Source organism: Notothenia rossii (assembly GCF_949606895.1).
Source record: "Notothenia rossii genome assembly, chromosome: 1".
Lineage (NCBI taxonomy): Eukaryota > Metazoa > Chordata > Actinopteri > Perciformes > Nototheniidae > Notothenia > Notothenia rossii.
In genome coordinates this window covers 65,987,950-66,013,511 of record NC_136912.1, presented here as the reverse complement: position 1 = coordinate 66,013,511, position 25,562 = coordinate 65,987,950, and the positions used below count along the sequence as shown (strand labels likewise).

General features: G+C 43.4%; 1 protein-coding gene across 1 annotated transcript in view; it reads left to right on the top strand.

The window, feature by feature from the left end:
• Positions 1–24,765, top strand: part of arhgap39 (Rho GTPase activating protein 39) — a gene marked incomplete at its 3' end in the record, with an annotated part of 126,026 nt that extends 101,261 nt beyond the window's left edge. The window contains exons 2-4 of the mRNA XM_079650195.1: positions 10,244–10,666; positions 20,273–21,563; positions 24,535–24,765. Of these exons, the coding sequence (XP_079506321.1) occupies positions 10,244–10,666; positions 20,273–21,563; positions 24,535–24,765 (1,945 nt within the window). The remainder of the gene's footprint in view (positions 1–10,243; positions 10,667–20,272; positions 21,564–24,534) is intronic.
• Between the last annotated feature and the right edge of the window lie 797 nt (positions 24,766–25,562).

Here is a 25,562-nt window from a genome sequence, read left to right as displayed (position 1 = left end):
ACAGAATCATAGACCTCTTATATATTTCCTCACATGTGTAGTTGTTTCTTTTCCCAAGCATACATTGAACTTGCATACACAGAAAAAATGGTATCTTTAAAAGTGTACCATATCTGTAGCGACTAAAAGTATTATATGAAAGCAAAGCTGCAATAGGCAGTTGGGTCAATCAATATTTACTTACTGGTGTAGTGGGCCATCAACTGCTCTGTGTTGTTGTTTGTATTGAAGATACGCTATTTTCAGTGTCCAAACACTGAGACAGCCTTCTCTAAAGCCTGGGTGGCTAATAATGCACCTTGGTTTCTCGTCGGTGTCTTCTATCTGGCAGAGTCCTGCACGGGTCTGATTTTCAAGACCCGCTCCCGCCCCGCACCCGTGACGTGCAGTACCGAACCCGCCCCGCTACCCGCACATATTGCCAATTAGTTCCGCAACCCGACCCGACCCGCCGGCACATGATCCGCAACCCGACCCGAACCCGCATATATATAAGCAGTGAAAACGTGCAATTATTAACACACGCAGTTGCATATTTGGCTCAAAAAGCCTGGGATGTTGTTTATTTTCTCCATCTAGGATGACACCAAAAGCCTCCCAGACGTTGGATTTCGTTCTTGAGGAAGAGTTATTGAAAATGCTGTATTCTCCGCTATAGAGAGCTTCACCTCAGCCATTCAGAATGTGGTGCGCTCAGCAGCAGATAGATGCACTGCAGAGGTTATGATTATGCTCGGTACCGCGGAGGAGAGGTCTGAGGATTTAAACATTAAACTAAATTATTATTGTTTAAATATATTTATTATGCAACACCCGCAACCGGACCCACATCATCTTTGTTTTACCCAGAAGCGAACCCGGAAAAAAGCATTAAAAAAAATACCACCCGCAAATCACCTTTTTTGCGGGTCACCCGTCGGGTACCCGCGGATACCCGACCCGATGCAGGACTCTGCTATCTGGTCAGTAGGTTGCAAACTGTCTATTTGTTCCATCACCTGCCAGATCTCTCTGCAGCATACACATTCATCTGCAGTGGGCATGCTTTCACAGCATTGACATGTACACCTGAATATTGTACATAACATTAAAAAACAAAACAATATCTGCCGGACGTGTGAGGAACAGATGACAAATTAAGATCGACATTTAGTGCAGGTCAAATTAAATAAAACAGAATTTACCATTCAGTATTGCCGACTCGAGTCTCGCCGGCTGCGGAATCCGCTTCTCTTTCACAAGTTTCTGCCTCGTTGTTCGATTGCTGGGCAGGAGGCTCGTACTTATAAGGCAAGATGCCTTGAAGTGAAAGGCTAGCTGGTTCACTCTCTACTTCTGTAACTGAATCCAGATAACCCACCGAATCTGAGCTTGAATGATCGCTGTCGCTGTCGCTGTCTGAAGTTATCGCGTTGCTTGCCATTTGGACTGATTTGATCAAATGGCAATGTTTGCCACGTGTGACGTCACCGCTCGTTCGGGAGTGATCGGGGGCGTACTCGGCAAACTTCGGAACCAACATCGGTTTTTAACGTATATGTCATTTAATTATGACGAAACTTTAAACATTTTTATTTATTTTTATTCTGGTGATATCTAAACTACATGTTAAAAAATACCTGTGTTAGATGCATTACATGGCCTTTAAATTTGGGAAAGGTACTAAATGCCAAATGCAAAATTATTTTCTCTCTCCATTAATTTTGAGCCAAGCGGATTTGAAGTATGCACGCTCTGTACTATACCCTCTGATATTACCATCAACCTGTAAACATTTATATTTGAAAGAGGTTTGATTGTGTTGAAAAACAGATGACCAACGAAAGACACTTAATAGGCAGCGTGTTTTTGGCAGAGCTACAACCAGCCCATTTTTCAACTACTGAATTTTGCCCTGCACAATGAGCACAGTTTACGGCTGGGAGGAGAGGTGCAAATAAACAAGGCAGCTGGGTTGTTAGTATTTGGTGGTCCGCAAGAGCAAGCTAAATACTCGGAGTACCCTTTGTACTATGTGCAACAATTAAAGAAGGATGCATAAAAAGTAAGTTTGCGATTAGAACAATGATACATGCACCTTTTTGCTTGTTGGTGCGTTTTGTCGCAGTAAATCAGAGTGATATCAAACTTCGAATTGACTTTTCACAAGCAAATAAATGTAATGGTTAAACTACGACTTTATTCTTATTTAAAGTCGTTTTAGTAAGAGTTTTTAGTGCTTGTTTTGGTAGTGTTAAACATAGCTTTGTTTCTTAGTGTGACTTTGTGAAGGTTGAATAAATGTGATCAAGCGTTAAGCTAGCAGAATAGCAGGATTCTAGTTTCTTAAAAAAACATTCAGCAACAAACAGTTAACAGCAGGCTAATCCATACAAAGGTATGGTTTTAAATGCCCTGCTTTGGGGCTCCTTGACATGTAGTGTTTGCAAAGCGCTTTTGTAACGTTTGCAGTCCCCATTAGTAGCCTTCAGAGTGTATGCTCACAGCGCTGTCTCAGGGATGAGGCTCAGCAGCTAAACTGGGTCATTTGGAACACCAACACATCAACCAATTATGGCCAATTAATCCTGCTATCTCCGCCCTGGATCTCTCTATTTAACTGGCCTGTTCTGCTCCATTTGACAAGTATTCACTGTGGCAGCTGATGTATCATTTCTTTCTCTCGTCTTTCTCTCTCACACACTAGCACACATAGTAGCAATACTAGTGACTGGCCCAGGTCTTAACAAGGCTCTGCAGCTGAAAGAGCAGAGATGATTCACACTGCAGAGATCTATAGGGTGATGGAAACGTATGGAGTCACAAGGTTACTGCCAAAAAAACGAATATCAATTTCAGACCCAGGCATTTAGATTAATTATTTTTACTAATTGGGGTTTACTTTTGTAGTTTTCACCATTATTTCTATAAATGATAACAACATTATAGTCACCAAATTAGTAGCTGAGATCAGGGGCCAATGTAAAGTTGCTTCTTAACCTCCCAGTTACTCGGAACAGAAAAACAAAGTGCTTGTAACAGCGTGGTCTTATAATCTGGACGTGATTTATTATTTTTCCACTTCTTGTTCCCTCTTTGAATTGTGGGATGCTGGGAATAAGCTTTGTTGTGGGTGTCCCAAAGCTTCTTTGTGTCTTGGGGTGACAAAATGTGACTGCTAACATCATCACGGCCAACTCAAGTCTGCCTTTAGCTTAGCGGTGGTGACACGTAGCCATGCGGCCGTCATGTTTAAAGCCTAAAGTCAGCTTCTGGACAAGCTTCAAAAAATATATAAGTGGTGATAATATGAGATTATCCTGCTGAACAAAACATGCAAGTATCACAATTAGGGATGGGTATCGTTAAGGTTTTAACGGTACTACTACTTTTATCGATACGGCTTATCGGTCCGGTCTTTTAACGGTACTTTTATCGGTTCTTTTGGAGAAAAAAATAAGGTAAACTAACTAAACCAATTGTGAACAAAACTAACTAAATAAATAACTCAGTTACCTATAATCATTAACCCATGTTTGTATAATGTAGTTAACTCTGTGTGTTGCTGCTAGCATACATAACACCTGACGTGGAAACGTTACTCGTGGATGGGGCTACAGAGCTACTAGAAAGACAGTCGAACCCGGTGCATTTCTCCGTCTGGATGTGGTGCACTTTTGCTAAATGTTTTTGACAAATTGCTCGTGTTACCGCCCTTACATGCTAAACTCTTATTGCACTTTAGGCAACGAGCATCGAAACGGGTAAAGTGTAACCACACCTCGGAGCGCGCTCTCTCCGCCGTGTGTGTGTGTGTGTGTGTGTGTGTGTGTGTGTGTGTGTGTGTGTGTGTGTGTGTGTGTGTGTGTGTGTGTGTGTGTGTGTGTGTGTGTGTGTGTGTGTGTGTGTGTGTGTGTGTGTGTGTGTGTGTGTGTGTGTGTGTGTGTGTGTGTGTGTGTGTGTGTGTGTGTGTGTGTGTGTGTGTGTGTGTGTGTGTGTGTGTTGCTGCATGTAGCAGCTGCGTGTGTGTAAACTGCCCCGCCCCCTCGCAAGCAGGCGGGGGGGAAAGATCGAAAATACTAAAAATAATCATAGAAGCATTTTTGCAGTCTTTTTGCATATTAGAAACGGAGTTGGCGACACTAAAACTGCAATATAATGTTTGTGTAACAATAATACACATGACATATATTTTTTACATGTCTCCAGTACCGATAAAAAGACCGCTAACGTCGGAGCTTAACGGTGCCACGATCTTTAATAATTCAGCCACGGGGCCCGTTTAATACCGGGGCTCGGTACCCATCGCTAATCACAATGTATGTTTGCCACAGCTCTTATTTTCCACAATACTCCGAAATCCAATGGAATAATATAATTTATATTTTGTCGAGGGAGCCCTTGATGGTTACTCCTGGGTCAGCCTGCCCAGGATTAAGTGATAAGCCTCACTTAACCACTCTATAGATCTCTGTTTGTGTCCAGGTGAAACCAAATCCACTGTAATGAATAATCAGGTACATATTGAAGTATTGGAAATGTTTTGTTGGCAGGGTTGACCTGTAGTCCCTCTGTGGTGTCCCTCAGCTGTCAGCACGGGGCCCTCCCCCTCATTCAGAGGAAGAGGGGAGGATGTTAAGCTCTGCTGTCAGAACCGCTGAGGTCTGAGTGGATCATTACATTCAGAAGCCCTTCAGCCACAGCAGCTGGAAGTCACTTTGTAGCCAGTGGATCTCCAAGAAGCCGGCTTCTCTCCAGAGCTACTCAACAGGCGCTAGAATGGGTTAACCTGTAGTACGCAGATTCAGGTTCATTTAACTTGTACGGGTTTTTCTCGAAACTGTACTTACGGAAATAAGTCTGACATGTCAAAGAGAACCAGAAACCTTGGGGAGTCAGCCTATTCTTGGCCTAAATAAATATAGCAGCAAACATTTGTACTAGGGCTGTGCGATCATGGCAAAAATCATAATCACGATTATTTGGGTCAATAATTGATATCACGATTATTTTGACGATTATTCATTGACCATTTATTGAACTTTAAAACAAATAATATTTTACCAATAAACAAGATCAACAAATATGTTGGAGCGCACTTCCAAAACCATACTAAACATATATTAATATGATAAATAAAAATAAATTAGACCAAAATAAATTAAATCAAATATGTTGCAGTGCACTGTCACAACCTACTGAAAACTCCTTAACATATAGCTAACATTTTGGTAAAACATATTCAACATATTCCACTCAGTTAAACGTTGAAGGCTGGCCAACCGTCATGGTCCAGAAGTAACAGGAAATAAATGTTGAACTACAATTTAAGACCAAATAAAAATGTTTTGGCCACCATGGCAAATGCTGGTAGGGCTGCTCATGTAATCTCTTAAAGATTTGTTGCAAGAAACACCAGCCTGTTTACATGGTCTGGTTTCAGAGGTGAGTGCAGGCAGGTGACAATATTGCCACCTGTAGTACTGAAGACCCTCTCTGAAGAGGAACTTGTGGCAGTGCTGCCACATATGACACAGGAAAAAAGGAAAAGACTCTGAACCCTTTCTTTAGTGTTGCTACAAAAGTATAAATTAGGCTTACTAATAAGACACTAGTTTCTTAACCTGAATTGATAATAGACTATAATCAATTTAAGTTTGCATTCTTATACCATTTTGGACAATAATTATAATGAATAAGTTCAAACAAACTAAAACTTACAGCTGATTAATAACGGTATCTAACTTGAGTTTTTATTATATCAAAAACCTGTTGAAATGCTACTGTTATTTTTACTGTCCGCCAAAAGCGCGTCGGCAGCCTCCAGGAATGCTTCTTTCACAACTTCGCCGTCTTTGAAAGACTTCATGTGTTTCGCAAGAACGTGACTGACACGATAAGATGCTATGGTAGCAGCCTTGCTCTTGTTGTTGGGCCGGGTGAAAATGGACTGCTGTGCATTTAGCTGTCCTCTAAGGTCCCTCGCCTTTTGGGAGCGTAGGGCAGAATTAGGAGGGAATTCCGTCTCGTAGCTTTTGTGCACTGTTTTGAAATGCCGCTCCTAAATTATCCACACTCGCATTGCAGATGAGATGGATGGACTTTGAATTGGAATAGATACAAAAATAATCATCCTCCCACTCGTAGTGAAAATTATATATTTGGGGCTTTTTTGCTTCTGCCAAAATTGCGGTCTTGTGTGTGTGCGGACTGTCACTCCTGTTGACACGGACAACGTCAGCGAAATAGTGCCCACTGCCCACCAGCCAGCCACGCCCCGACACATGGGGTGACGCCAGCCAATCACAAAGCTTTGATGCGTTCAAGTGCATTATTCTGGCACAGGAAGATTATGTTACAGGACATTAATGATAAAACTGAATATTGTTGTTCTATTTTTAGACACATCTCGCGATCGACTGGGAATCTCCCCGCGACCCTTCTTTTTAACGAGTTGCTGCTCTTGTTCTGACATCTTCGCTCGCGCTGAACACTCACAACACATGTCACTCCCACGTGGCCGAGTGGGCTTTTAGGGAGGGGTGAAAGCTCACCCAGCAAAAATAATCGTATTTTGTCAATTATGCTGTTTTCATAATCGTCCTGAGTGGGGATGCACCGAAAATTATCGGCCGAAAATGGTTAAAAAGGCCCTTTCGGCTGGCTCACAGCCAACATGTCTGCCGCTTGGAGATATTTAAAAATATCAGAGAAAGAGGCGCGGATTGCGATTTGTAAAACATGTTCAGCTGACATTTCTCGAGGGGGTGTAATTGCAAAGACTTTCACCACTTCGGGATTACTCCACCACTTGAAATCAAAACACCCGGACAAATATGCGGAGTAAGATCAAATCACAAGCACTGACAGCGAGAGACTGTTCAGCGCTGCCTCTCATGTGCTTGATGAGAAGAGGAACAGACTTATGGCTGATAAAGCAGAGAAGCTACTGTTCATTAAAAAGAACCTCCCACTTTTCCTTAATAAGTAGACAAGGCTGGCTTATCATAAGCTTATCTAGTTCTACATGTCTACTCTATACCCACTTTCCTGAAAATTTTCATTGTGAGTTATAATTCACCATCTCAGGTTATCATTAGGGGGAAATGACAGCAGCACAGTGTTCAATATATTGTACTTTCGGTATCTAAATGATACAATGTTGTTTACATTGCTCATGAGGACAGACCACCTTATTTGCAGATTCTTGAAATTGTAATTTAATTTGTAATTGATTGTGGATTTTGATCCAGTTTTCATTTTATGTATCTTTATACAATGTTTACTACTTTGCTTATGAGGACAGACAGCCTTATTTACAGATTCTTGAAATTCAATTTTAATTTCATTTGTAAATAGTTACATTCATGTGGATTTATCCAGTTTGCACATTTGTATGCATGCACTTATAGGTGCATTTGTTGTTGTTGAAGGCCTGGCTGTTACAGTCTTTATTTACACTATTTAGTTGTAGGCCTACTGGCCTAGATGTTTATGCAGTTTTAAAGCACCTTGGCTTTGTTCTCAATGCACTTTTTTGTAGTTATCATATAGAGAAAATAAAATGCACTTGACTTGGAATGAATGTACTGTATGCATTCAAAAGTGCTGAATAAATGTTTTATGGACCCATAATAGTGATTATTAATTAAGTTAAGTTTTGCCATAATCATTTATTTTTCCATAATCGGGCAGCTGAACAACATTGGTAAAAAATGTATACATTATATATATATATATTTCTATTAATCATTTTCGGCATTCGGTTTTCGGCCAACTGTTTCCTATTTTCGGTATCGGTTTCGGCCAAGAATTTTCCATTCGGTGCACCCCTAGTCCTAAGCCATAATCGTAATCGCGATTAAAATACGATTAATTGCACAGCCCTAATTTGTACCCATTTGGCCATTATTAAATAGACTGGGAAAGGGGGAGAGATGAGCACTAAAGAGTTGGGGAGTAGACTTCAATGCCGACTGACTGAAAATATTAAGATCATTTAACTGTGTAGGTCTCCCAACCTTTTTCCAGGTCTGTATAAATACAGTTTTCTCACCTTAATACTAGAATGATGAAGATACCTTTTTGAACAAATCAGTAATCCAGCAAAGTAAACATCAATATGTATTTTATTTCAAACAACATTGCCAATGTATCATTGAAGGCTAACAGTTTAAAAAGTGCATTTATTTTAAAAATGTCTGCCAGGAAAATGCACTCAGGTCTTAAAAATAAACAAAAGCATCTTGAAGACACTACCTCATTCACATTTGTCTTCCTCGTGATATATGTGTCTGACATCTTAAAGTGGCGTTGTGTTTTCACATTTTAAATCAAATAAAAGACCACAACTCTGTGACTTCCTGTAGCTCTCAGCACCATAAAAACCAAGTTTTTATCAAACCAACAGGAGTGAATATAAATAGGCCGATTCCTAACCTGTGGTATAGTGATTGCTGGCTCGGGCAGGACGCTGTGTGTGGCATTGAGTCAAACATAAATGACAGTGTTTGTGTTAAAAAAATGACTTTATAGATTATTTGTGTCATCTCTTTCAACCTTGAAGCTGCATGCTAATAAAGGAAGTTTAACAAAACTAAATGCAATTTGTTAACGGGATACATTCCTTTAAAAAAAAAAATAATTAAGAAACCTGCTGGGCTGCCAAAGAAGATGCCAGGTTTGTCAGAAACACCTCTTAAGTTGCTTCATCATCCTCCACTCTCCTGCAAATTCGTATTGATTGACATCAAGCTTGAGTGAGTGTTTATTGGTCCATGGATGTGTCCATATTTCGTTGGTTATGTGGGTGTGCGTGAGTCATATGAAATCCTCCCTACCACTTCCTGGAAAACAAGAAGCTGCAGTAACGACACACGAGAGAATGTGTATGTGTGTGTGAATGCAGGCATATGCAAGAGCAGACTGCTATGTGCAGGGCTCCGTGAGTGGGCCTTTATTTTATTATTCATACTGCTGTATGTGGTTTCTCTGGTAATCCATTTGCATTCATAATGCAGCCTATTAAAGACCTGCTGCAATTTCATTTCCATTCAAGATATCAAAGGTTTAATGTCATTTACATGAATCTTCTGTTGCTTCTGTTTCTGAACACAACATGTTTGTTCTGTCGCTCTGTTGTACAATTGTTGAAATCAAATACTGGGCTGAAAACAAGTGAAGGTCACAGTCAAACATGTCCGTGTCTTTCCCGGAAAGAAATGTATGCATCGCTAAACAATTGAAATGTTTGCATGCACAAAACAGTGCAAGTTGTCACACGACAGTCAGCATGCAGTTCATATTTTACATCATTAGAACATCATCAGCTACCGTCTAAAGAGAACTGTGGCATGAAAAAGTGAATGACCATCATTTCTGTTCTGGAAATGTCCTTCGCATTGTTACTATAACCAGGCAGTCCATTGCCTGTGCACATAACAAAATGGTCTGATTCAGCAGAATATCTCAAGGTCAGAGGGCCCTTTTAACCCTGGCCCCTCTGTCGTGGCCCTGTTGACTGTCCAACAAGTGAACCCTCTTGTTTCCTTCAGAATACACATAACACGTCGGCTCATCCACAATCCGACCATGGTTGAAAGAAAACATGTTTATCGTCACATCATTATATTCCTTCAATTTAAATAATATAAAAAACTATGAGCATTTTCTGTAAAAAAGAGTGTGGGATTTCTATGAGCACTGGTGCTGATTGGCATGCAATTTGGCTCCAAATAATAAAATGCACACTCTGATTGGAATCCAAAAAAGTGCTGCTGAGTTCTAAGTGCAAGTGGCTTACAGTACATGCAGCTGCTTGTCTATACATATGGTAAAGAAGAGCTTATCAAGAGTACCCCCTATACATAACATAGTGGAATCAAAGGAACATCTCATTATGGTACTTACAGACACTCTGCCTTAATTACATTGTTGCCTAATCTTATTATAGCTTTTTGATCGATGGCAACATTTGAAAACCCTGCCTGTGGTCGTTCTGTAATGGCTGTCACTAGAGGCTGGTGCAGACATACTGCGTCACTAGTCTCTGAGGGCTTTTTCCAATTAGTTAGTTCCTGTCTAGCTCTAAATAAGGCATGTGGCTCCTGAAGTGTCAATCAAATGTGCTCCTGCTTCTCTTTGAAGTAGTTACACTTGTTTGCAGTTAATTGGTTTCAGCCGTAAGATGTAGACCTTCACGAGTCAGAGGTCACAGTTTATTTTACAGTCAATTTGCTAAAAATCTTATTCTGATCTCCTGCAGGTTGGAGTGGGTGGAAATCATCGAGCCGCGCACGCGGGAGCGCATGTACGCCAACCTACTGACGGGCGAGTGTGTATGGGACCCTCCGCAGGGCGTGTGCATCAAGCGGACCGGGGACAACCAGTGGTGGGAGCTGTTTGATCCCAATACCTCGCGCTTCTACTACTACAACGCCTCCACCCAGCGCACAGTGTGGCACCGGCCCCAAAGCTGCGACATCATCCCCCTGGCCAAGCTGCAAACTCTAAAGCAGCACACAGATGCCTCCATCCCCCGCCCCACCAGCGGAGGAGGAGGAGGTGGCAGAGCGTCGGCTGAAAACAGCCCGGGACGAAACAGCGGGGTCAGCCGAGAGGGAAGCACCTCCTCCTCCCTCGACCAGGAGCTCTCTGACAAACAGGGCAACAGAGAGGAAGCAGACAGGTAAGATCTCAGGTTGGTCACTTGATGAGTCACCTGAATGTAGGGCAGGCTCTCAGATAGATTCTTTACAAGCAGAAAACCAATTAAATATTTTGGAAGTCCCTGCTAGGAAGTCTAGCCAATCCCTGCTATCATGTTTTCAGTTTGTCAACATCTGTTTTTCTGTTTCCTTTTTTATTTTTAAAGGTTCTCGCCCCCTGTGTCATGTCTGGTTTCCCGCCTGTTGTGATCGTCAGCCCCACCCTGATTTTTCCACCTGTTTTGTAATCACCCTGCTGCCCTTAGGTCTTTACCTAGCTTCTTCACCTGTGTCTTGTCACCGTGATTATTCCTGTGTGTATACTTGCCTTTATTCTGTGTGTACAGTATATCTGTTTGTATTAATCGATGGCTGATTCCTCGTGTTGCCATCCTCCTTCTTTTGTCTTCCACTTTTGTTACCTTGCCTGGTTCCCTTGTGTTTTCGTCTCTTCCAGTTTTTGTTATCGGCTTGCTTTGGTTTTTTGTATACCTCCTAATCTCCTGCTAAAAGTGTGACAAATCTACCAGGGGTGTAACGGTTCACAGAATTCACGGTTCGGTACCTACCTCGGTTTTGGGGGTCACGGTTCGGTACGGGTTCGGTACAACAAGAAAAGTCCCAAATGCATAATTCCAGGTTTGTTGTTATTTATTTTGAACAGGAGTGCAAGTTTCAGTTTAAAAATAAGGAACTCTAACATTTTGAATAATTAACTGTATTACACGTTAAAAACAAACCACAAATGGTACGACACACACTCAGATGGCCATATTATCTATAATGGCTGATGTCAAACAAAAAGCTTTCATCAAGCTGTAAAACTAAAAAGAATGTCTTGAAAATATTACAAAAATAAATGATAAGAAAGTGTTTCAAGAGCGCATAGTCGTTGAAATATATATGCTTATAGTTTCCGTTATTTATTTTGGTCTCTTGACTTTCATGTCTATTGGTTTATTAAAAACAGCAGGGATAAGTTGTTGAACTGCTGTTGTCTTTTGCCGGGCTCCGGTGATTGGCAAATCTGGGTGATGCCTTTTGATATGATTTAGCATGTTTGGCGTGTTACCATTAGCTTACCGCACCGCTGTCGAACAACGCTGACACATCGTCTTCGTCCGATCCACCCCTCGCACACTTCATCGTTATTGTAGTCCACAGGGAACCCAAAATGTTCCCACACAGCTGATTTAAAAGAAGCAGGTGGGTTCTAGCTCCTGTGTGTTATCTGAAAACGCCACGCTAACTTTTCTTCTTCTTGTATTTTGTTAGTTTTGTTGTGTTTTCTTCTTGTTCTTCATTTGTTGTTTAAGGGCAGCTGGCAAACAACTTTTAGGCGCAATACCGCCTCCTGGATTATATATAGTGTGACAGACTTTTTTCCCACTCATAAAAAAAGGCGTATTCGTCGTGTGACTGCATGTGCCGAACCGTGACGTCGGAACCGTGGCGGTTCGGGACGAATACGGATACCGTTACACCCCTAAAATCTACTCTTCTTGTTACTTGAGTGTTGGTAATCCTAGCTGTGTGATGGTTAAAAACAACATCTCAGCCTGGATTGGAGGGGCTAAATAGTGACTTAGAAAAACAACATTCTGCATGTGAACAATACAATGTGAATAAGAAATGAGAAGGGGAAGACATTTTCTCACGTGACTTTTATAATTCTCTCTCAACATAAAGTGGCAAGTGTAAGGCCACTTTCTATAAACACAATTCACATGCAACTATTCTAAAGGTCAAAATACATTTTTTGTCTCTGTCCTTGTGTCCGCTCTTATCATCACTTCCACTCCATTCTGTTTCTGTCACTGTCTATTAATTTCTATCCTCTCTCACCTTCAAACTCTCTCTCACACACACACACACACACATACACACACACGCACACGCACACACGCACACATGCACACACACACACACACACACACACACACACACACACACACACACACACACACACACACACACACACACACACACACACACACACACACACACACACACACACACACACACACACACACACACACCCACCCCCCCCAGTCTTAGTTTTCTCAGTTTGCTGGTTTGCTGTAATCTGCTGCAGTGTGCAGTGATTGGTGGAAATGCCTGGTCGGGGTCACAGTGTCCTGTAAATGTCTTCTTTACTCCAGCAAGGCGAAACACACACACACAGACACGCACGCACGCACACACACACACACACACACACACACACACACGCACACACACAAACCAGTTATACACTCAAAGCAGCAGTAAATCACTGCTCTTAGAGACCATTACAGACTGCTTGGCTCATTCAGAATATGTATAGTGACAGAGATGTGCGAGACCAATCCTGCCATTTTAACCCTAACCCTAACTAAGTGCCGAAAGACCTGAAACACTGCTGTATCCATCATTGTGAAAGAGCAATAGAGTGGAACAGGAATGAGTTGTAATAGTGTACATTAATGCACACTATGTACACCATATCTTGTTCTTATTTACCGTAATTTTTGGACTATAAGGCGCACCTGAATATAAGCCGCAGCAGCTAAATTGAATGATGTGTACATATATAAGCCGCACTGGACTATAAGCTGCAGGTGTTTTAATGTTTAATTACCATATGTAAGGGTTCGTGCACAGAGGGGATTGTCGGGAAAGAGATGGCTGTTTGAGGAAGCTCCCATTTATTAACATTTCAACAAACAAGTTGCATATTTGCATAACGTATTCAAGTGTTACCATTTAGTGCAATAGTAGCTACAGAACATGTACTGTGCTGTGTAAACTGTACTGTATCACATAGCGTTTCAGACAGACAAACTTTTCAACTTTCAAACTTAAACGGTGCGCTCCCAGCGCACGTACCGGCAGTGATCTACAGCAGTGGTTTTCAACCAGTGGTACGGGGACAAACTGTCTCGCTCTCGTAATGTCTGTCTGTCTTGCTCTCGTTCTGTCTCTCGTACCACTCTCGGTTCCACTTTCACTTTTGCGCGCTACCTGTCTCACTCTTTACCGGCCTCCAGCTTTTCCTGCTGAAACCCGCCGCTTAAAGGTGGGGGTCCGCGGACCGGCCATAGAGCCCATACAGTTAAAGGTGGTGGCCGTTAGCTGTAAAAATCCATAGATTAGCCGCACCGTTATATAATTCGCAGCGTCGAAAAATGGGAAAAAAGGCGTGGCTTATAGTCCGAATATTACGGTATTTAATTCAAGCATTGCCAGTTCTGCACAACCCTCTGAATATTTTACACATTTGAATACATGCTACTTCTCTTAATATCGGCACAGCTTCCCACTTTTCATAACAGTACTGCACATGATTTGTCATAGTATACTGTATGTCGTTTTTGGGTATATCTATTTGTTTTTTAAATCGGTTTTTTATAATATTTTTGGGCTGTTTATCTTACAATAGATTTTCTTTAACTGTGTTTATGCATGCACCATATACACCAAGGGAAATTCCTCGTATGTGTAAACCTACTTGCCATAAACCTTTTTCTTATTTTGATTTCTAAAACCTGGAAATAAGTTAGCAAGGGTTCCCTCATCTCACAGTCAACGTTTTTCGAAATGTCTTTTTGTTTAGATGCCTGAAATAAGATTTGTGGTTAATACAAGTGTTTGAGATTTCCATGTTTTCTTACACTCACCACTTTATGTGGACTGGGAGTGTCAGGCAGATGGTCTCTGGAGGGATGGATGCTGTTAGCGAGTTTGTCTGTGACAGACGGAGCTGCGACCTTACACAGCCCTACCTACCCGCACGCACCAGGGGTCAAAACTAAAGGGGGAGGGAGGGAGGAGGACAGAAATTAGGATAAAGAAAGGAGAGGACAAATGAAAAGTGGTGCATTTACATGTAGTCTGCATTTTAGTCCTTCTGTTGTATGTGAAAATTAATCCGCAGAGACATACTGCACAGTGAATTCATGTTGCCAGAGGACATTTCATATAGTGCAAAGACGTGCATACACACACTCAGAGTACACTCAGAGACACACACAAGTATTATTAGAAAACTAAAGCAATTGTTTTATCCAAAAAGACAATTGGCCCGGTGTGTAGCAGGCTTCTTTCTCACGCCATGCAACTGCTTCCAACACTTTGAGTATGCCTTTCAGGACTACAGTCTGAAAGTGTTTGCCAATACCATTATTTCTACCATCCTTTTTTCGAGACCACAAAGACACACAATAGAAATAATTCTTGGAGAGGGATTTTAGCGTCAGCAGGATGCAGTGAGAGGGAGGCCATCCACATTCATTTTAAAAATAGATCAGGAAAGTTCTAACTCCTGCTGATACTTTCATCTCAAACTACACATTTCTGGAACGGTGATGGCATGACTAGCAAGATTTGCTCTTTGTGGGGAAGTTAGAAATACTGGCCTATAAATGCCCCTGGTGGAGGAATGACAAGGCACCATCCCATCAAAAGCTGATAGCCTGTAGTAGTTGACGGTTTACACTGATGCTGCTATACAGACATATTGGAGCTGCACAAAAAAAGAGCATTGCAATATATATGGTGCTGGGTTAGGCAGCCTTACATCAATGAGGCTAAAATACACATCCAGTTTTGTGTGTGTGTGTGTGTGTGTGTGTGTGTGTGTGTGTGTGTGTGTGTGTGTGTGTGTGTGTGTGTGTGTGTGTGTGTGTGTGTGTGTGTGTGTGTGTGTGTGTGTGTGTGTGTGTGTGTGTGTGTGTGTGTGTGTGTGTGTGTGTGTGTGTGTGTGTGTGTGTGTGTGTGTGTGTGTGTGTGTGTGTGTGCGAATACAGTCGCTGGTTTCTTTATGTCTGTAGGCCGTTGTTGTGAGTGTGGACGGTCGGAGCGTATACAACGTTAGCTTAGCCAATCTCCATTTAGACAACACGCATTTTAAAAGGTTTTTCGCCTGCCGTCTGTCTGCAGACTTGTCAAAGCATTAATTCATGGTTTTTATTAACCGGTATCAGTATGTTGTTACTTCGGCATCATTTTGAAACGTGTATTACAATTAAATCACGGTCAAATATGTTCATCTTGTTGTAGTTGTAGCCCCCTTGCCAGCGATTCTCTCTCTAGTTTAGCATACTCAGCCCGACTCAGCCTGGTTGTTCCTGTCCCTAGAACCACGATTTTATGGGGCCAGAAAAACTGTGAATTACGACCCGCTAGCCGGTATTAGGCCAAGTGGAAACTCAACCAAAAACGGGCCCCGCACGGCTCGGCACGCTTAAAGCGAGCTCCGCGCTGCAGTGGAAACGCGCCATAAGATATATCAATTCTTGCAAGAACATGGCGCCCCTATACAAGATGGCGCAGCGGACGTATACGAAGCTGTATACGTCGTCTGACGGTCTATTTGACACAATTTTCATAAATATTGTTTTTGTATACAGTTTTTGACGAACAGAAATATTGTTTTCTGGCATCACTTTGGTATGATGCCACAAGCTGAATGTAAGAGAGCACAGCGCCCCTGTTACCCGGTTCTGACAAAATAGACCGTGATAGGCTAAGAAGCGTGTATCTGTAAGAGGTTGACCAATCAAAGTGGAGCCGGCCAGTTGACCAATCAGAGCAGATTGAAAAAAAAAACATTTTTTTTTAACCTTCAGAAGACTTAAAGAGCAACTTCCAGGTTAAAGACACCTGTGAATAAATGTGTAGGAAAATGATGAAGACACTAGATTTTCAAAAAAAATATACAGAAATATACACTACAGTGACATCTGGCGTCGTTTTTGTAAGAAATGTTCACTTCCGCATAAAAAAGCCTCGGCACATGACCTCTCGCGTGTGACGTAACATAACATGGGAGAAACAAAGGGGAGAACGGCCGGTGTAACGTATTAATAAACATGGATCCCAATGCTAGTTTTGACACAGAAGACACAGGAGGAGTTGAACATGAATATTCGAATGCATATGACGGACCACAACCTTATAATTATGAGCCTGCTAGGCGTCCAAGAAACCAGGAGCAGCCAAGGATTAGAAGAAATAACGGCCATCGGAGAGAAATTGAGCTGTGGTGTGAGGAGAACCAGTGGAGAACTGGGCAGCTATCTTGGTGAGTGACCGGCGTTAGCTACAGAATGTTAGCTAACGTCACATCACAACATTGTGAAGTTAGCTATCATATATCAGGCTATAACTAAAGCAGCATTGATATTATAGTAACGTTACTGGCAGGACTGTTGATACTGATCCATAACAGAAACTAATGCGCAAGTATCAGCCGTATCTCGCGTTACCTAATGCAACTCCACACTACGGTGCTGTGTACCGGAGGGGGGACGCGAGATACGGCTGATACTTGACGATCTGGCAGAGAAAGGTTGTGGAGCCTCCGTTGATATGCCGTTGTAAATGGCTTGATGGAAAGCAGGTGTGTAGTCGGGGAGGGTGCACAGCTGATTGCAGCAGGTGAGTGGAGGTTGAGCCGGGAGCCAGGAGTGACAGCCACTACGCACACACAAACAACACAGACAGGGGGAAACAAACAAACACAAAGGAGACGGCTGGAGCAGTACAGCCACCACAATTACCCAATGCAACTCCACACTACGTCTTACGTTGCTGTGTACCGGAGGGGAGAGAGAGAGAGCAGCGAAGGGGGGGGAGAGAGATGTAATACGATTTCCTGATAAAGCTGAGGAGAGTATGTGCTGCAGGGAGGTGGATGCACAACGCACCCAGGAACGAACGCTAGCTCCGGTCCTTTTTACTGTGGACTCGATGTCCTGACAGGCTGGTATTTGTGCAACCTGCACCAACACAATACTACACCATGATTACAAATGGTGAAATACAATCTAAAACTACCGAAAAATACCAGCTCACTAAAACACAACCGCTCAACTCAACGCAACTACTAACTATACCCGTGGTCAGAAAGCGGAGATGTTTCCCCTTTGTTATGTAATATGACGCGTTTGACGTATGACCTTAAAAAAAAGCAGTTTTTAAGAGCAGAGCTCAAAATTGCTCCTTTCCCTCTGAATTCCTGCCCTTATGTCTCGTAAAACATATCCAATCCTAGATTCACTACTTTTAATTGTAATTTTCAAGCAAGTTCAAGCATAATTGTAGAAAAAAAAAAACCCTGCAAGATGCTCTTTAAGGCCTAGGGATAGCCATTTCACTGAGAATGTAAAAACTGTTTGTTGTTTGTTATTTTTTCTCATTTATTGTAGCACACTGGATTTTCCAAATTACAAACCAAGTCCAACATATCATAAATGGGATAGACTCATATTGGTCACTAAAATTGGACATGCTTTTGAATATAGGACACTTGGAAATGACCCCCTGGTTGGTCCCCTAGGTTAACACCCCAGTCACTAACAGCTGACTGAAAAACAGAAATGAATTTCCAGGCAGATTAATGAAGGATAAGAAGAAAAGAAGATCATTCATGTATGAGACACAAAGAGAGCTGGTTGGTTGATAGAAAAAGAGGAATGATTGATAAAGAGGAAGCTTGGAGTGGAGAGGAGGATGGACTGAGAGAGAAAGAGAAAGATTGGGTTAGCTCTGATTCTGGAGCATGTAGCGATGGATGCCAGGCCTATAATCCTGCCCTCTTTGTTTCCCGCTCTCACTCACACACATGCATATTAACATCAACAAGTAATCTCACACACACACACACACACGCACACGCACACGCACGCACACACACACATACTGCCAGTATTGAGCAATGGCCTTGGGGATCAGTGTGTGGAAGTATTTGGACACGGAAGGTGGCCAATGCTGCAATCGATGTCACACTTCACCCCCTTTTGCCCAGTTCACCTTTTCATCCTCATCCCTCCCCCCCTCTCTTTTCTGTCCCGACAAACAAGCAGAATGTGTGGGGCCACTCTTTGAAAGGAATAACTGAGCGATGAGCACTAATAAAGAAAAGTAATATAACGAGCCAAACAAAATTCCCTAGGATAGCAGGATTTACACTGTTTCATTTCAATGTTTTGCTTATGTCCTTCACTTGTCTGCATCGTCTTCTTTTTTTTTCGTAGTGTTGCACTGGTGTTAAAAAAACAACTGCAGAGGCTAAAAGAGTAAACTGATAAGCTTTTAAACTCCTGCATCCATAATACAAAGTGTACAACCTGGATCAGTAGGCATGCCCACCAATGTTTTCTAAAGGCTGGTTTTCTATGAATTTACCCTGAATAGAACAGCATTATGTTCTGGCATGAACAAGTAGATGGCCCTGTAGATGAATATCACACTTGGCACAAATAATATAATAATTAAATCATCATTTTAAATGATTCTCCTAGTCTACAAAGCCCCCAAAGTCAGGCTTTAGTTCCAGGGTGATACAGGGGCTAAGGCCCTGACACACCAGGCCGAAATCGGCCGTTTTCGTAAGTCGGACGATGAAGCGCTCCCTGTCGCCCAAACTCAATTTGGTGTGTCCTGCACCGTCGGCCGTGACACGCCTTATTTGGCCTTTCATGGCCGACGCACGCCGTGCGAAACGGTTGCTTGAGAATGTCTTCCACAAGCAACACTCCAATGGCTGATAGCTCCAGTACCGCACGAAACATGTTTTTCGATGGACGAGAGTGAAAATGGAACGCACACGCTATTTGTCTGTTGTCTGTTCTTTTTCTCTGTCTTCCGGTTGTTGCCTCTTTTGAATGACGAATACACACTACCGCCGCCTGCTGGTAAGGAGAGTTATTGCCACTCACGCATGCGCAGTTCCTACACGCTCGGCTGAAGTCTTTGCGGTGTGTTCCAGTGCGACACATGGCCAAGACGAAGGAGAACACGGCGACGCAACAGTCGGCTTCGGCGAGTTCTCTGGTGACAGCTTGGTGTGTCAGAGCCTGGTGTTTCCTAGAGTCTCCAAAAGTCCGATGGTCGCCAGATTATTCAGCTTCAAGCTCCTCCTCTGTGGCACCAGCTCCTAGTCTGTGCTCGGGAGTCAGGCATCCTATCCACATTTAAAAGTAGGCTTAAGACTTTCCTTTTTGATAAAGCTTGTAGTTTGGGCTGGCTCAGGCTTGCCTTGAAACATTATGCTGCTATAGGCTTCGACTGTAGGGTGACCTCTCTTTTCTCTTTTCTCAATTTGATACACTACATTTCCCCACAATTGCCCCCAAAATGCATGGTACTAACTCAGCTTCCAAGAAATGTGTGTCTCTCTCCTGGCAGGTTGCCAGTATTAAAGGTCACACATTGATCATGAATCGTTGCTGCAGCTGTTGCCATGGTCGTGCCTGAGGCCCACCTTGGTATTTTTGTTGGCACCTTGAAGATTGTTAATATCCACCCAGATCCATCTTTCTTTCTTTTTTCTCTCTCTTATAATTTCTATCATTTGTATGTCTATGTTGCAGATGTAATAACTTTGTAATCTGTTCACACAACATCTATTGCACATCTATCCATGTTTGGAGAGGGATCCTCCTCTGTTGCTTTGCCTTAAGTCTAAAGGCAAGAGGGTGTTGTTTGCTTTATACACTTTAAAGCCCCCTGGGACAAATGTGTCATTTGTGTTTAATAAATAAAAAGCCTAATGTGACGGTTCTTAATCAGTCTTTCTCTTCTGTCCCCTCCTCTTCTCTCAGGACTTCCCCCTTCAGGTGGAACACCGGTACGAAGGAGCGGATGCTAATCAAGGTGACAGACAGAGAGCCCAGCTTCTTGGCCCACCAGGGAAATGGTTACTCTCCCTGCGACCCCCCCACCCCTGGTCCTCCTTCTGGAGGGGGCACCGCCTCACGAACTCGCCGTTGCTCTGGAGGAAACCCTCCTACAGATCCCGAAGGCTCCCCCGTTCTCTACAGCGAGCGTCGTCAGTCTCCTTACCTGAAGCGAGCCGAGCTGGGCGGCACCGGCACCAACCGCCGGTCCTCCGCCGACTCCCAGCCCCCCTCGCCCCGTTACGCCTACGAACCCCCGCTGTACGAGGAGCCGCCATCAGAGTACCAGCCCCCTCCCATCTACGAGGAACCTCCAACCGACATGCACCTCGCCGACTCCGCCTTCTATGGCACCGGGAAGTCACCTGCTCGCAAGACTTCGGGCCCCCTCTATCACTCCCCCAACAAGGGCCAGTCGCCCTACGGCCAGCTGGTTCTGACCAGGCAGAAGTGTCCAGAGAAGACGCAGAGTCTAGAGTACAGCCCCGTGGGGAAGGAGTACGTCAAGCAGCTGGTATACGTGGAGCAGTCATCCTCCAGCCCCCGCTTCAAGACCGCCGACCGCCTGATGCGTTACGGCACCACGGGGGGCTTCGGGGGCTCATACGGAGGGTCGTACACCCTGCAGCACAGCCAGTCTCTGATCAGGGACCCCCGCCTTCTGCTGGACTACAGTGGGGAGGGTGGAGAGGGGGGCCAGAGGTTGCTCTATGAGGACTCCATATCCTGGACTTCCAGTCAGACCCACTCCCTCTCCTCTTCCTCCACAGGCGGTCCGGGGGCTTTCTCCCCCGGAGGTAACCGTAAACGCAAGAGCCGCAAGCCGTCCCTCCCCCAGGAGCTGGCCCGCTGCGGGGGCCCGGAGGGGGAGCTGACGGGCACAGCCTCCGAGGCCATGCTGGCCCAGGCCCGGCTGGCATGGGAGGCCCAGCAGGTGATGAAGCAGAGGAGCAGTTGGGACTCCGGGCAGGGCAGGGGGGAAGCCCAGGGCGGATGTTCAAAAGACGGCTACGAGAGCGACGGGGCGCTGCCTCTGCCGTTACCGGGGCCTGTGGTGAGGGCCTTCAGCGAGGACGAGGCGCTGGCGCAGAGCGACGGGCACCACTGGAGGCGCCACACCTTCGACCGGCTGGGCTTCCCGCAGGCCCTGCTGGAGAAGAGCCTCTCCGTCCAGACCAGCCTGGCCTCGCCGGAGCCTTACCTCCACCCCTCACAGGTACTGATGCATGCTGGGAGTCTGTTTCCACATTTAGAGTACCTGATAATTCCACTTACAATTTGGTTTTAAATATTTGTACAGATGGCATATTGTTTTGATCATTTGAAAATGTGTTTTATAATCTAAAAGACTTACTTACTTTAATTGAAGTGCATTTTAAATGAATAGGTGGTTCAGTTTATTTAGAATCATAAAAAACCTAGTTTATTATGACTCTACATAGTGTAGAGCAGATATATATTATACAACACTTTCAGAATCAAAAATACCTTATCTATACCGAGGGTTATTGGGTTTTGTAAAATAAAAGAATACAATATTTATATTAACATGCAAAGTCAAAATGTAAAATAAAAAGTTAAAATACAATAAAATAATTTAAAGTAAAAAGTGTCAATACAAAATGTAAATCAAATATTAAATAATACATTATATATTAAAACATAATAAATCATGTGCCAACATCGACTCAGATTGCCTGACACTCCTAGGAAGGAATGTAATAGTCTGATTTCCACAGACAGGAATAGCTTCCTGTGGAGCTTCTTGGTGGAATGAGTCTGTGATGTTGATGGACAACATGTTTTGAACGATGTTCAGATGTTTCTGCAGAGCTGTCGGGTTTATATTATCATCTGAATTATAAATAATAATAATAATAATAATAATAATGCATTTTATTTATATAGCGCTTTTCACAACTCAAAGACGCTTTACAATATGAGGGAGGGTAGACAAACAAGGACAGGCAAACAAGTAAGTATAGTAAAATAAATAAAAAGGCAGTCAAGAGGAAGTTGATTGAGAGGAGGGGGGCTTATGGGTAGACAGAGTTGAAAAGATGTGTTTTGAGGCGGGACTGAAAGACTGTCAGGGACTCAGAGTCACGGAGATCTTGGGGGAGGGAATTCCAGAGCCTAGGAGCTGCCACTGAGAAGGCTCTGTCCCCAAAGCTGCAGAGTGTGGATGTGGGAATGGATAGGAGTCCAGCTGCGGTGGATCTGAGGGACCGTGGGGGTTGATAAGGAGTGAGAAGGTTTGTGAGATAAGGGCGGGCCAAATGGTGGAGTGCTTTGTAGGTGAGGACCATCATTTTGTAATTGATGCGATGGGAGACAGGAAGCCAGTGGAGCTCTTTGAGGACTGGGCTGATGTGATGCCATGATTTGGTATGCGTGAGGAGACGTACAGCTGCATTTTGAACCCGTTGGAGTCTGTTGAGGGATGTAGTGCTGATGCCGTAAAGAAGTGAGTTGCAGTAGTCAAGGCGGGAGGAAATGAAGGCATGGATTAGTCGTTCGGCTGCGGGGCGGGTGAGAGACGGTAGGATTTTTGCAATATTGCGGAGGTGGAAAAATGAGGTTTTGACTGTTTGGCGGATGTGAGGTTCGAGGGAGAGGGTGGGGTCAAAGATTACGCCAAGGTTGCGTGCCTGATTGGAGGGGGAAACAATGGTGCCATCGATGGTGAGTGTTATGTTAGTGACCTTGCTGAGGGTGGATTTGGAGCCAATTAGGAGGAGTTCTGTTTTGTTGCTGTTCAGTTTGAGGAGGTTATGTTGCATCCAAGTTTTAATAGCTGTCAGACAGGAATCGATGTGGGTAAGGGGTGGGTTATGGAGGGATTTGGTGCTGAGGTAGATCTGAGTGTCATCAGCATAGCAGTGGAAGTCCAGGTTGAAGTGCCAGAGTATCTGACCGAGGGGCAGGATGTAAATGATGAAGAGGAGGGGTCCAAGTTCTGATCCTTGAGGAACGCCTTGGGTGACTGAAGCTGTGGCAGAGGAGTGGTTGGGGAGGGAGATGAAGTAGGATCGTTCAGTGAGGTAGGACTGGAGCCATCTGAGTGCAATACCTTCAATACCAATGTAAATGAAGAGCAGAGATCAACTGGATAGCTACAGAGCTGCCTTCACATGATATAAGATGTTCGTCTTTGCTCAGCGCGGCGTAGAGTCGCCGACCGTGGAGCAGATCAAAGTGCAGCCTCGTACATCACATAGGCAGCTTTACCTGGAACTATTGCCTTCCTTCACACACACACACACACACACACACACACACACACACACACACACACACACACACACACACACACACACACACACACACACACACACACACACACACACACACACACACACACACACACACACACACGCCAGTGAAAATCTTTGATTCGCAAAAGATGCATTAGCCTCTGCTGTTCTTGTATGTAGAACATCCATTAACAATGTACATCATGACATAATACATCCAGCTCCACACTCCTTTTATACCACATAAGCTTCATCAGCAAATGGCACAGTTGTCTTGGAAAGGTAGATGCGCAGAATAAAAGGTGCTCTACATTCCCATGGCAACTGGGCAAACTCTTGATAGAATTACAGGAAGCAAATGGACATAAGAGTGATATAGTTTTATAATGTTTTTTTGTGTCGATCTCTTTTTTTTTTAAATATGTTGCATTTCCTGTGGTAGCCGCCTTCATAATAAAAGCCTCCCCCGGTTAAAGATGGAATGCCTTTAATGTGAAATGAAGACCTTTTTGAACATTAAAGCATGTACACATTAGTGTAGAGGCACATATACAATGAATGAACCTGAAAAGATGCATGATATGTCCTCTTAAACATATCTACAGATTTGACATGTCTCCATGGAAACATATGCATATGCCACTTTATTTGACCAGCAGGAGGACACCATAACTTTGACTACCTCACTTTTTTGTTGATTAGCTGTAACTTTAGAGTCTTGTTTGAATCATGAATAAATGAACCCTTTTTCTCTGAATATTGACGTATTTACACGTCACTATTAATCCGGGTTTGATCCCACTGAGCACTAAAGAAAGCTCTCGGGTCTCTAAATGTTCTGCAGCAGCGTCACGGAGATGAGTAACATGTTCCGTTTCCTCTCTTCCTCTCCGTCTCTCCTCCTCTTGCCTTTGTTTCTCCACCTGTCAGTCGGAGGACCTCGGAGCCTGTGCCCAGTTTGAGGCCAGTCGAAATGCCAGGAATATGATGCCGAGCGCCAGCTGTGGCATTTTCCCAGAATTCACCCTGAGAAAGCCCTCCTCAGAGACAGACATCGAGAACTGGGCGTCCAAGCACTTCAACAAACACACACAGGTAGAGAACGGGATGTGTGTTTCTACTTTCTACCTTTTATGGGCTTTTGTTGGTATCGCCGTTTAAGCTAATTCCAAAATGTTCTGAAATATACTACAATCTCTTTTTCTCACATTTTAACTCAAATGTCACTTACGGTAATGTGTATCACTCTTTTTAAACCTGCGTCACAGCCAGTATAACTGTTGGTATCCCAATGGATTTCACTGTTTGTGGAAAACCCTGGAAATTTTTTGTTTCAGTAATCAGCTGATCACTAATCGGGTTCAGCTGCTTAGAAATAATACATGAGTTGATCTTGAAGGCTCATGCTAGACATTGAAAAACAGCATGACCAAAACCTCTCAACACAAGGTCTGTGAATTCCCAACTTTCAGGAACTAATGATTGAAATAAAGGCTATTTTTAAAGTGGACCTATCATGCTATATTTGAATAATATAGTGTAGGACCATACCTATATAAGGCATATTTATACTTTTTATTTTTCAAAATACCAAACAGATCATGCATTTTAGCCATTCCTCATCATTTCGCTCAATTTAACACTGTCTTTTCATGGACTGATTCTGATTCGTAGCACCACTTCTGTGACGTCATAGAAGTGTTCAAATCTGGATCAGTCTGTATCAGATCCGTTGCAGCCCCTTTTTAAGAGATTTGGGTTTGGAGGAAAATAGAGAGGGTTGTGTTTCTGACACTTGGTGAATTCCCTGGAACACCGGGGACACATATTCATGTATAAAAGACTTACAAAAGTGCATTTTGCATGATAGGCCGACCTCCGTATAAGCATTTTCGCATGATAGGCCGACCTCCGTATAAGCATTTTCGGACTGATTTCAATCTGTCCGAATGCATAAA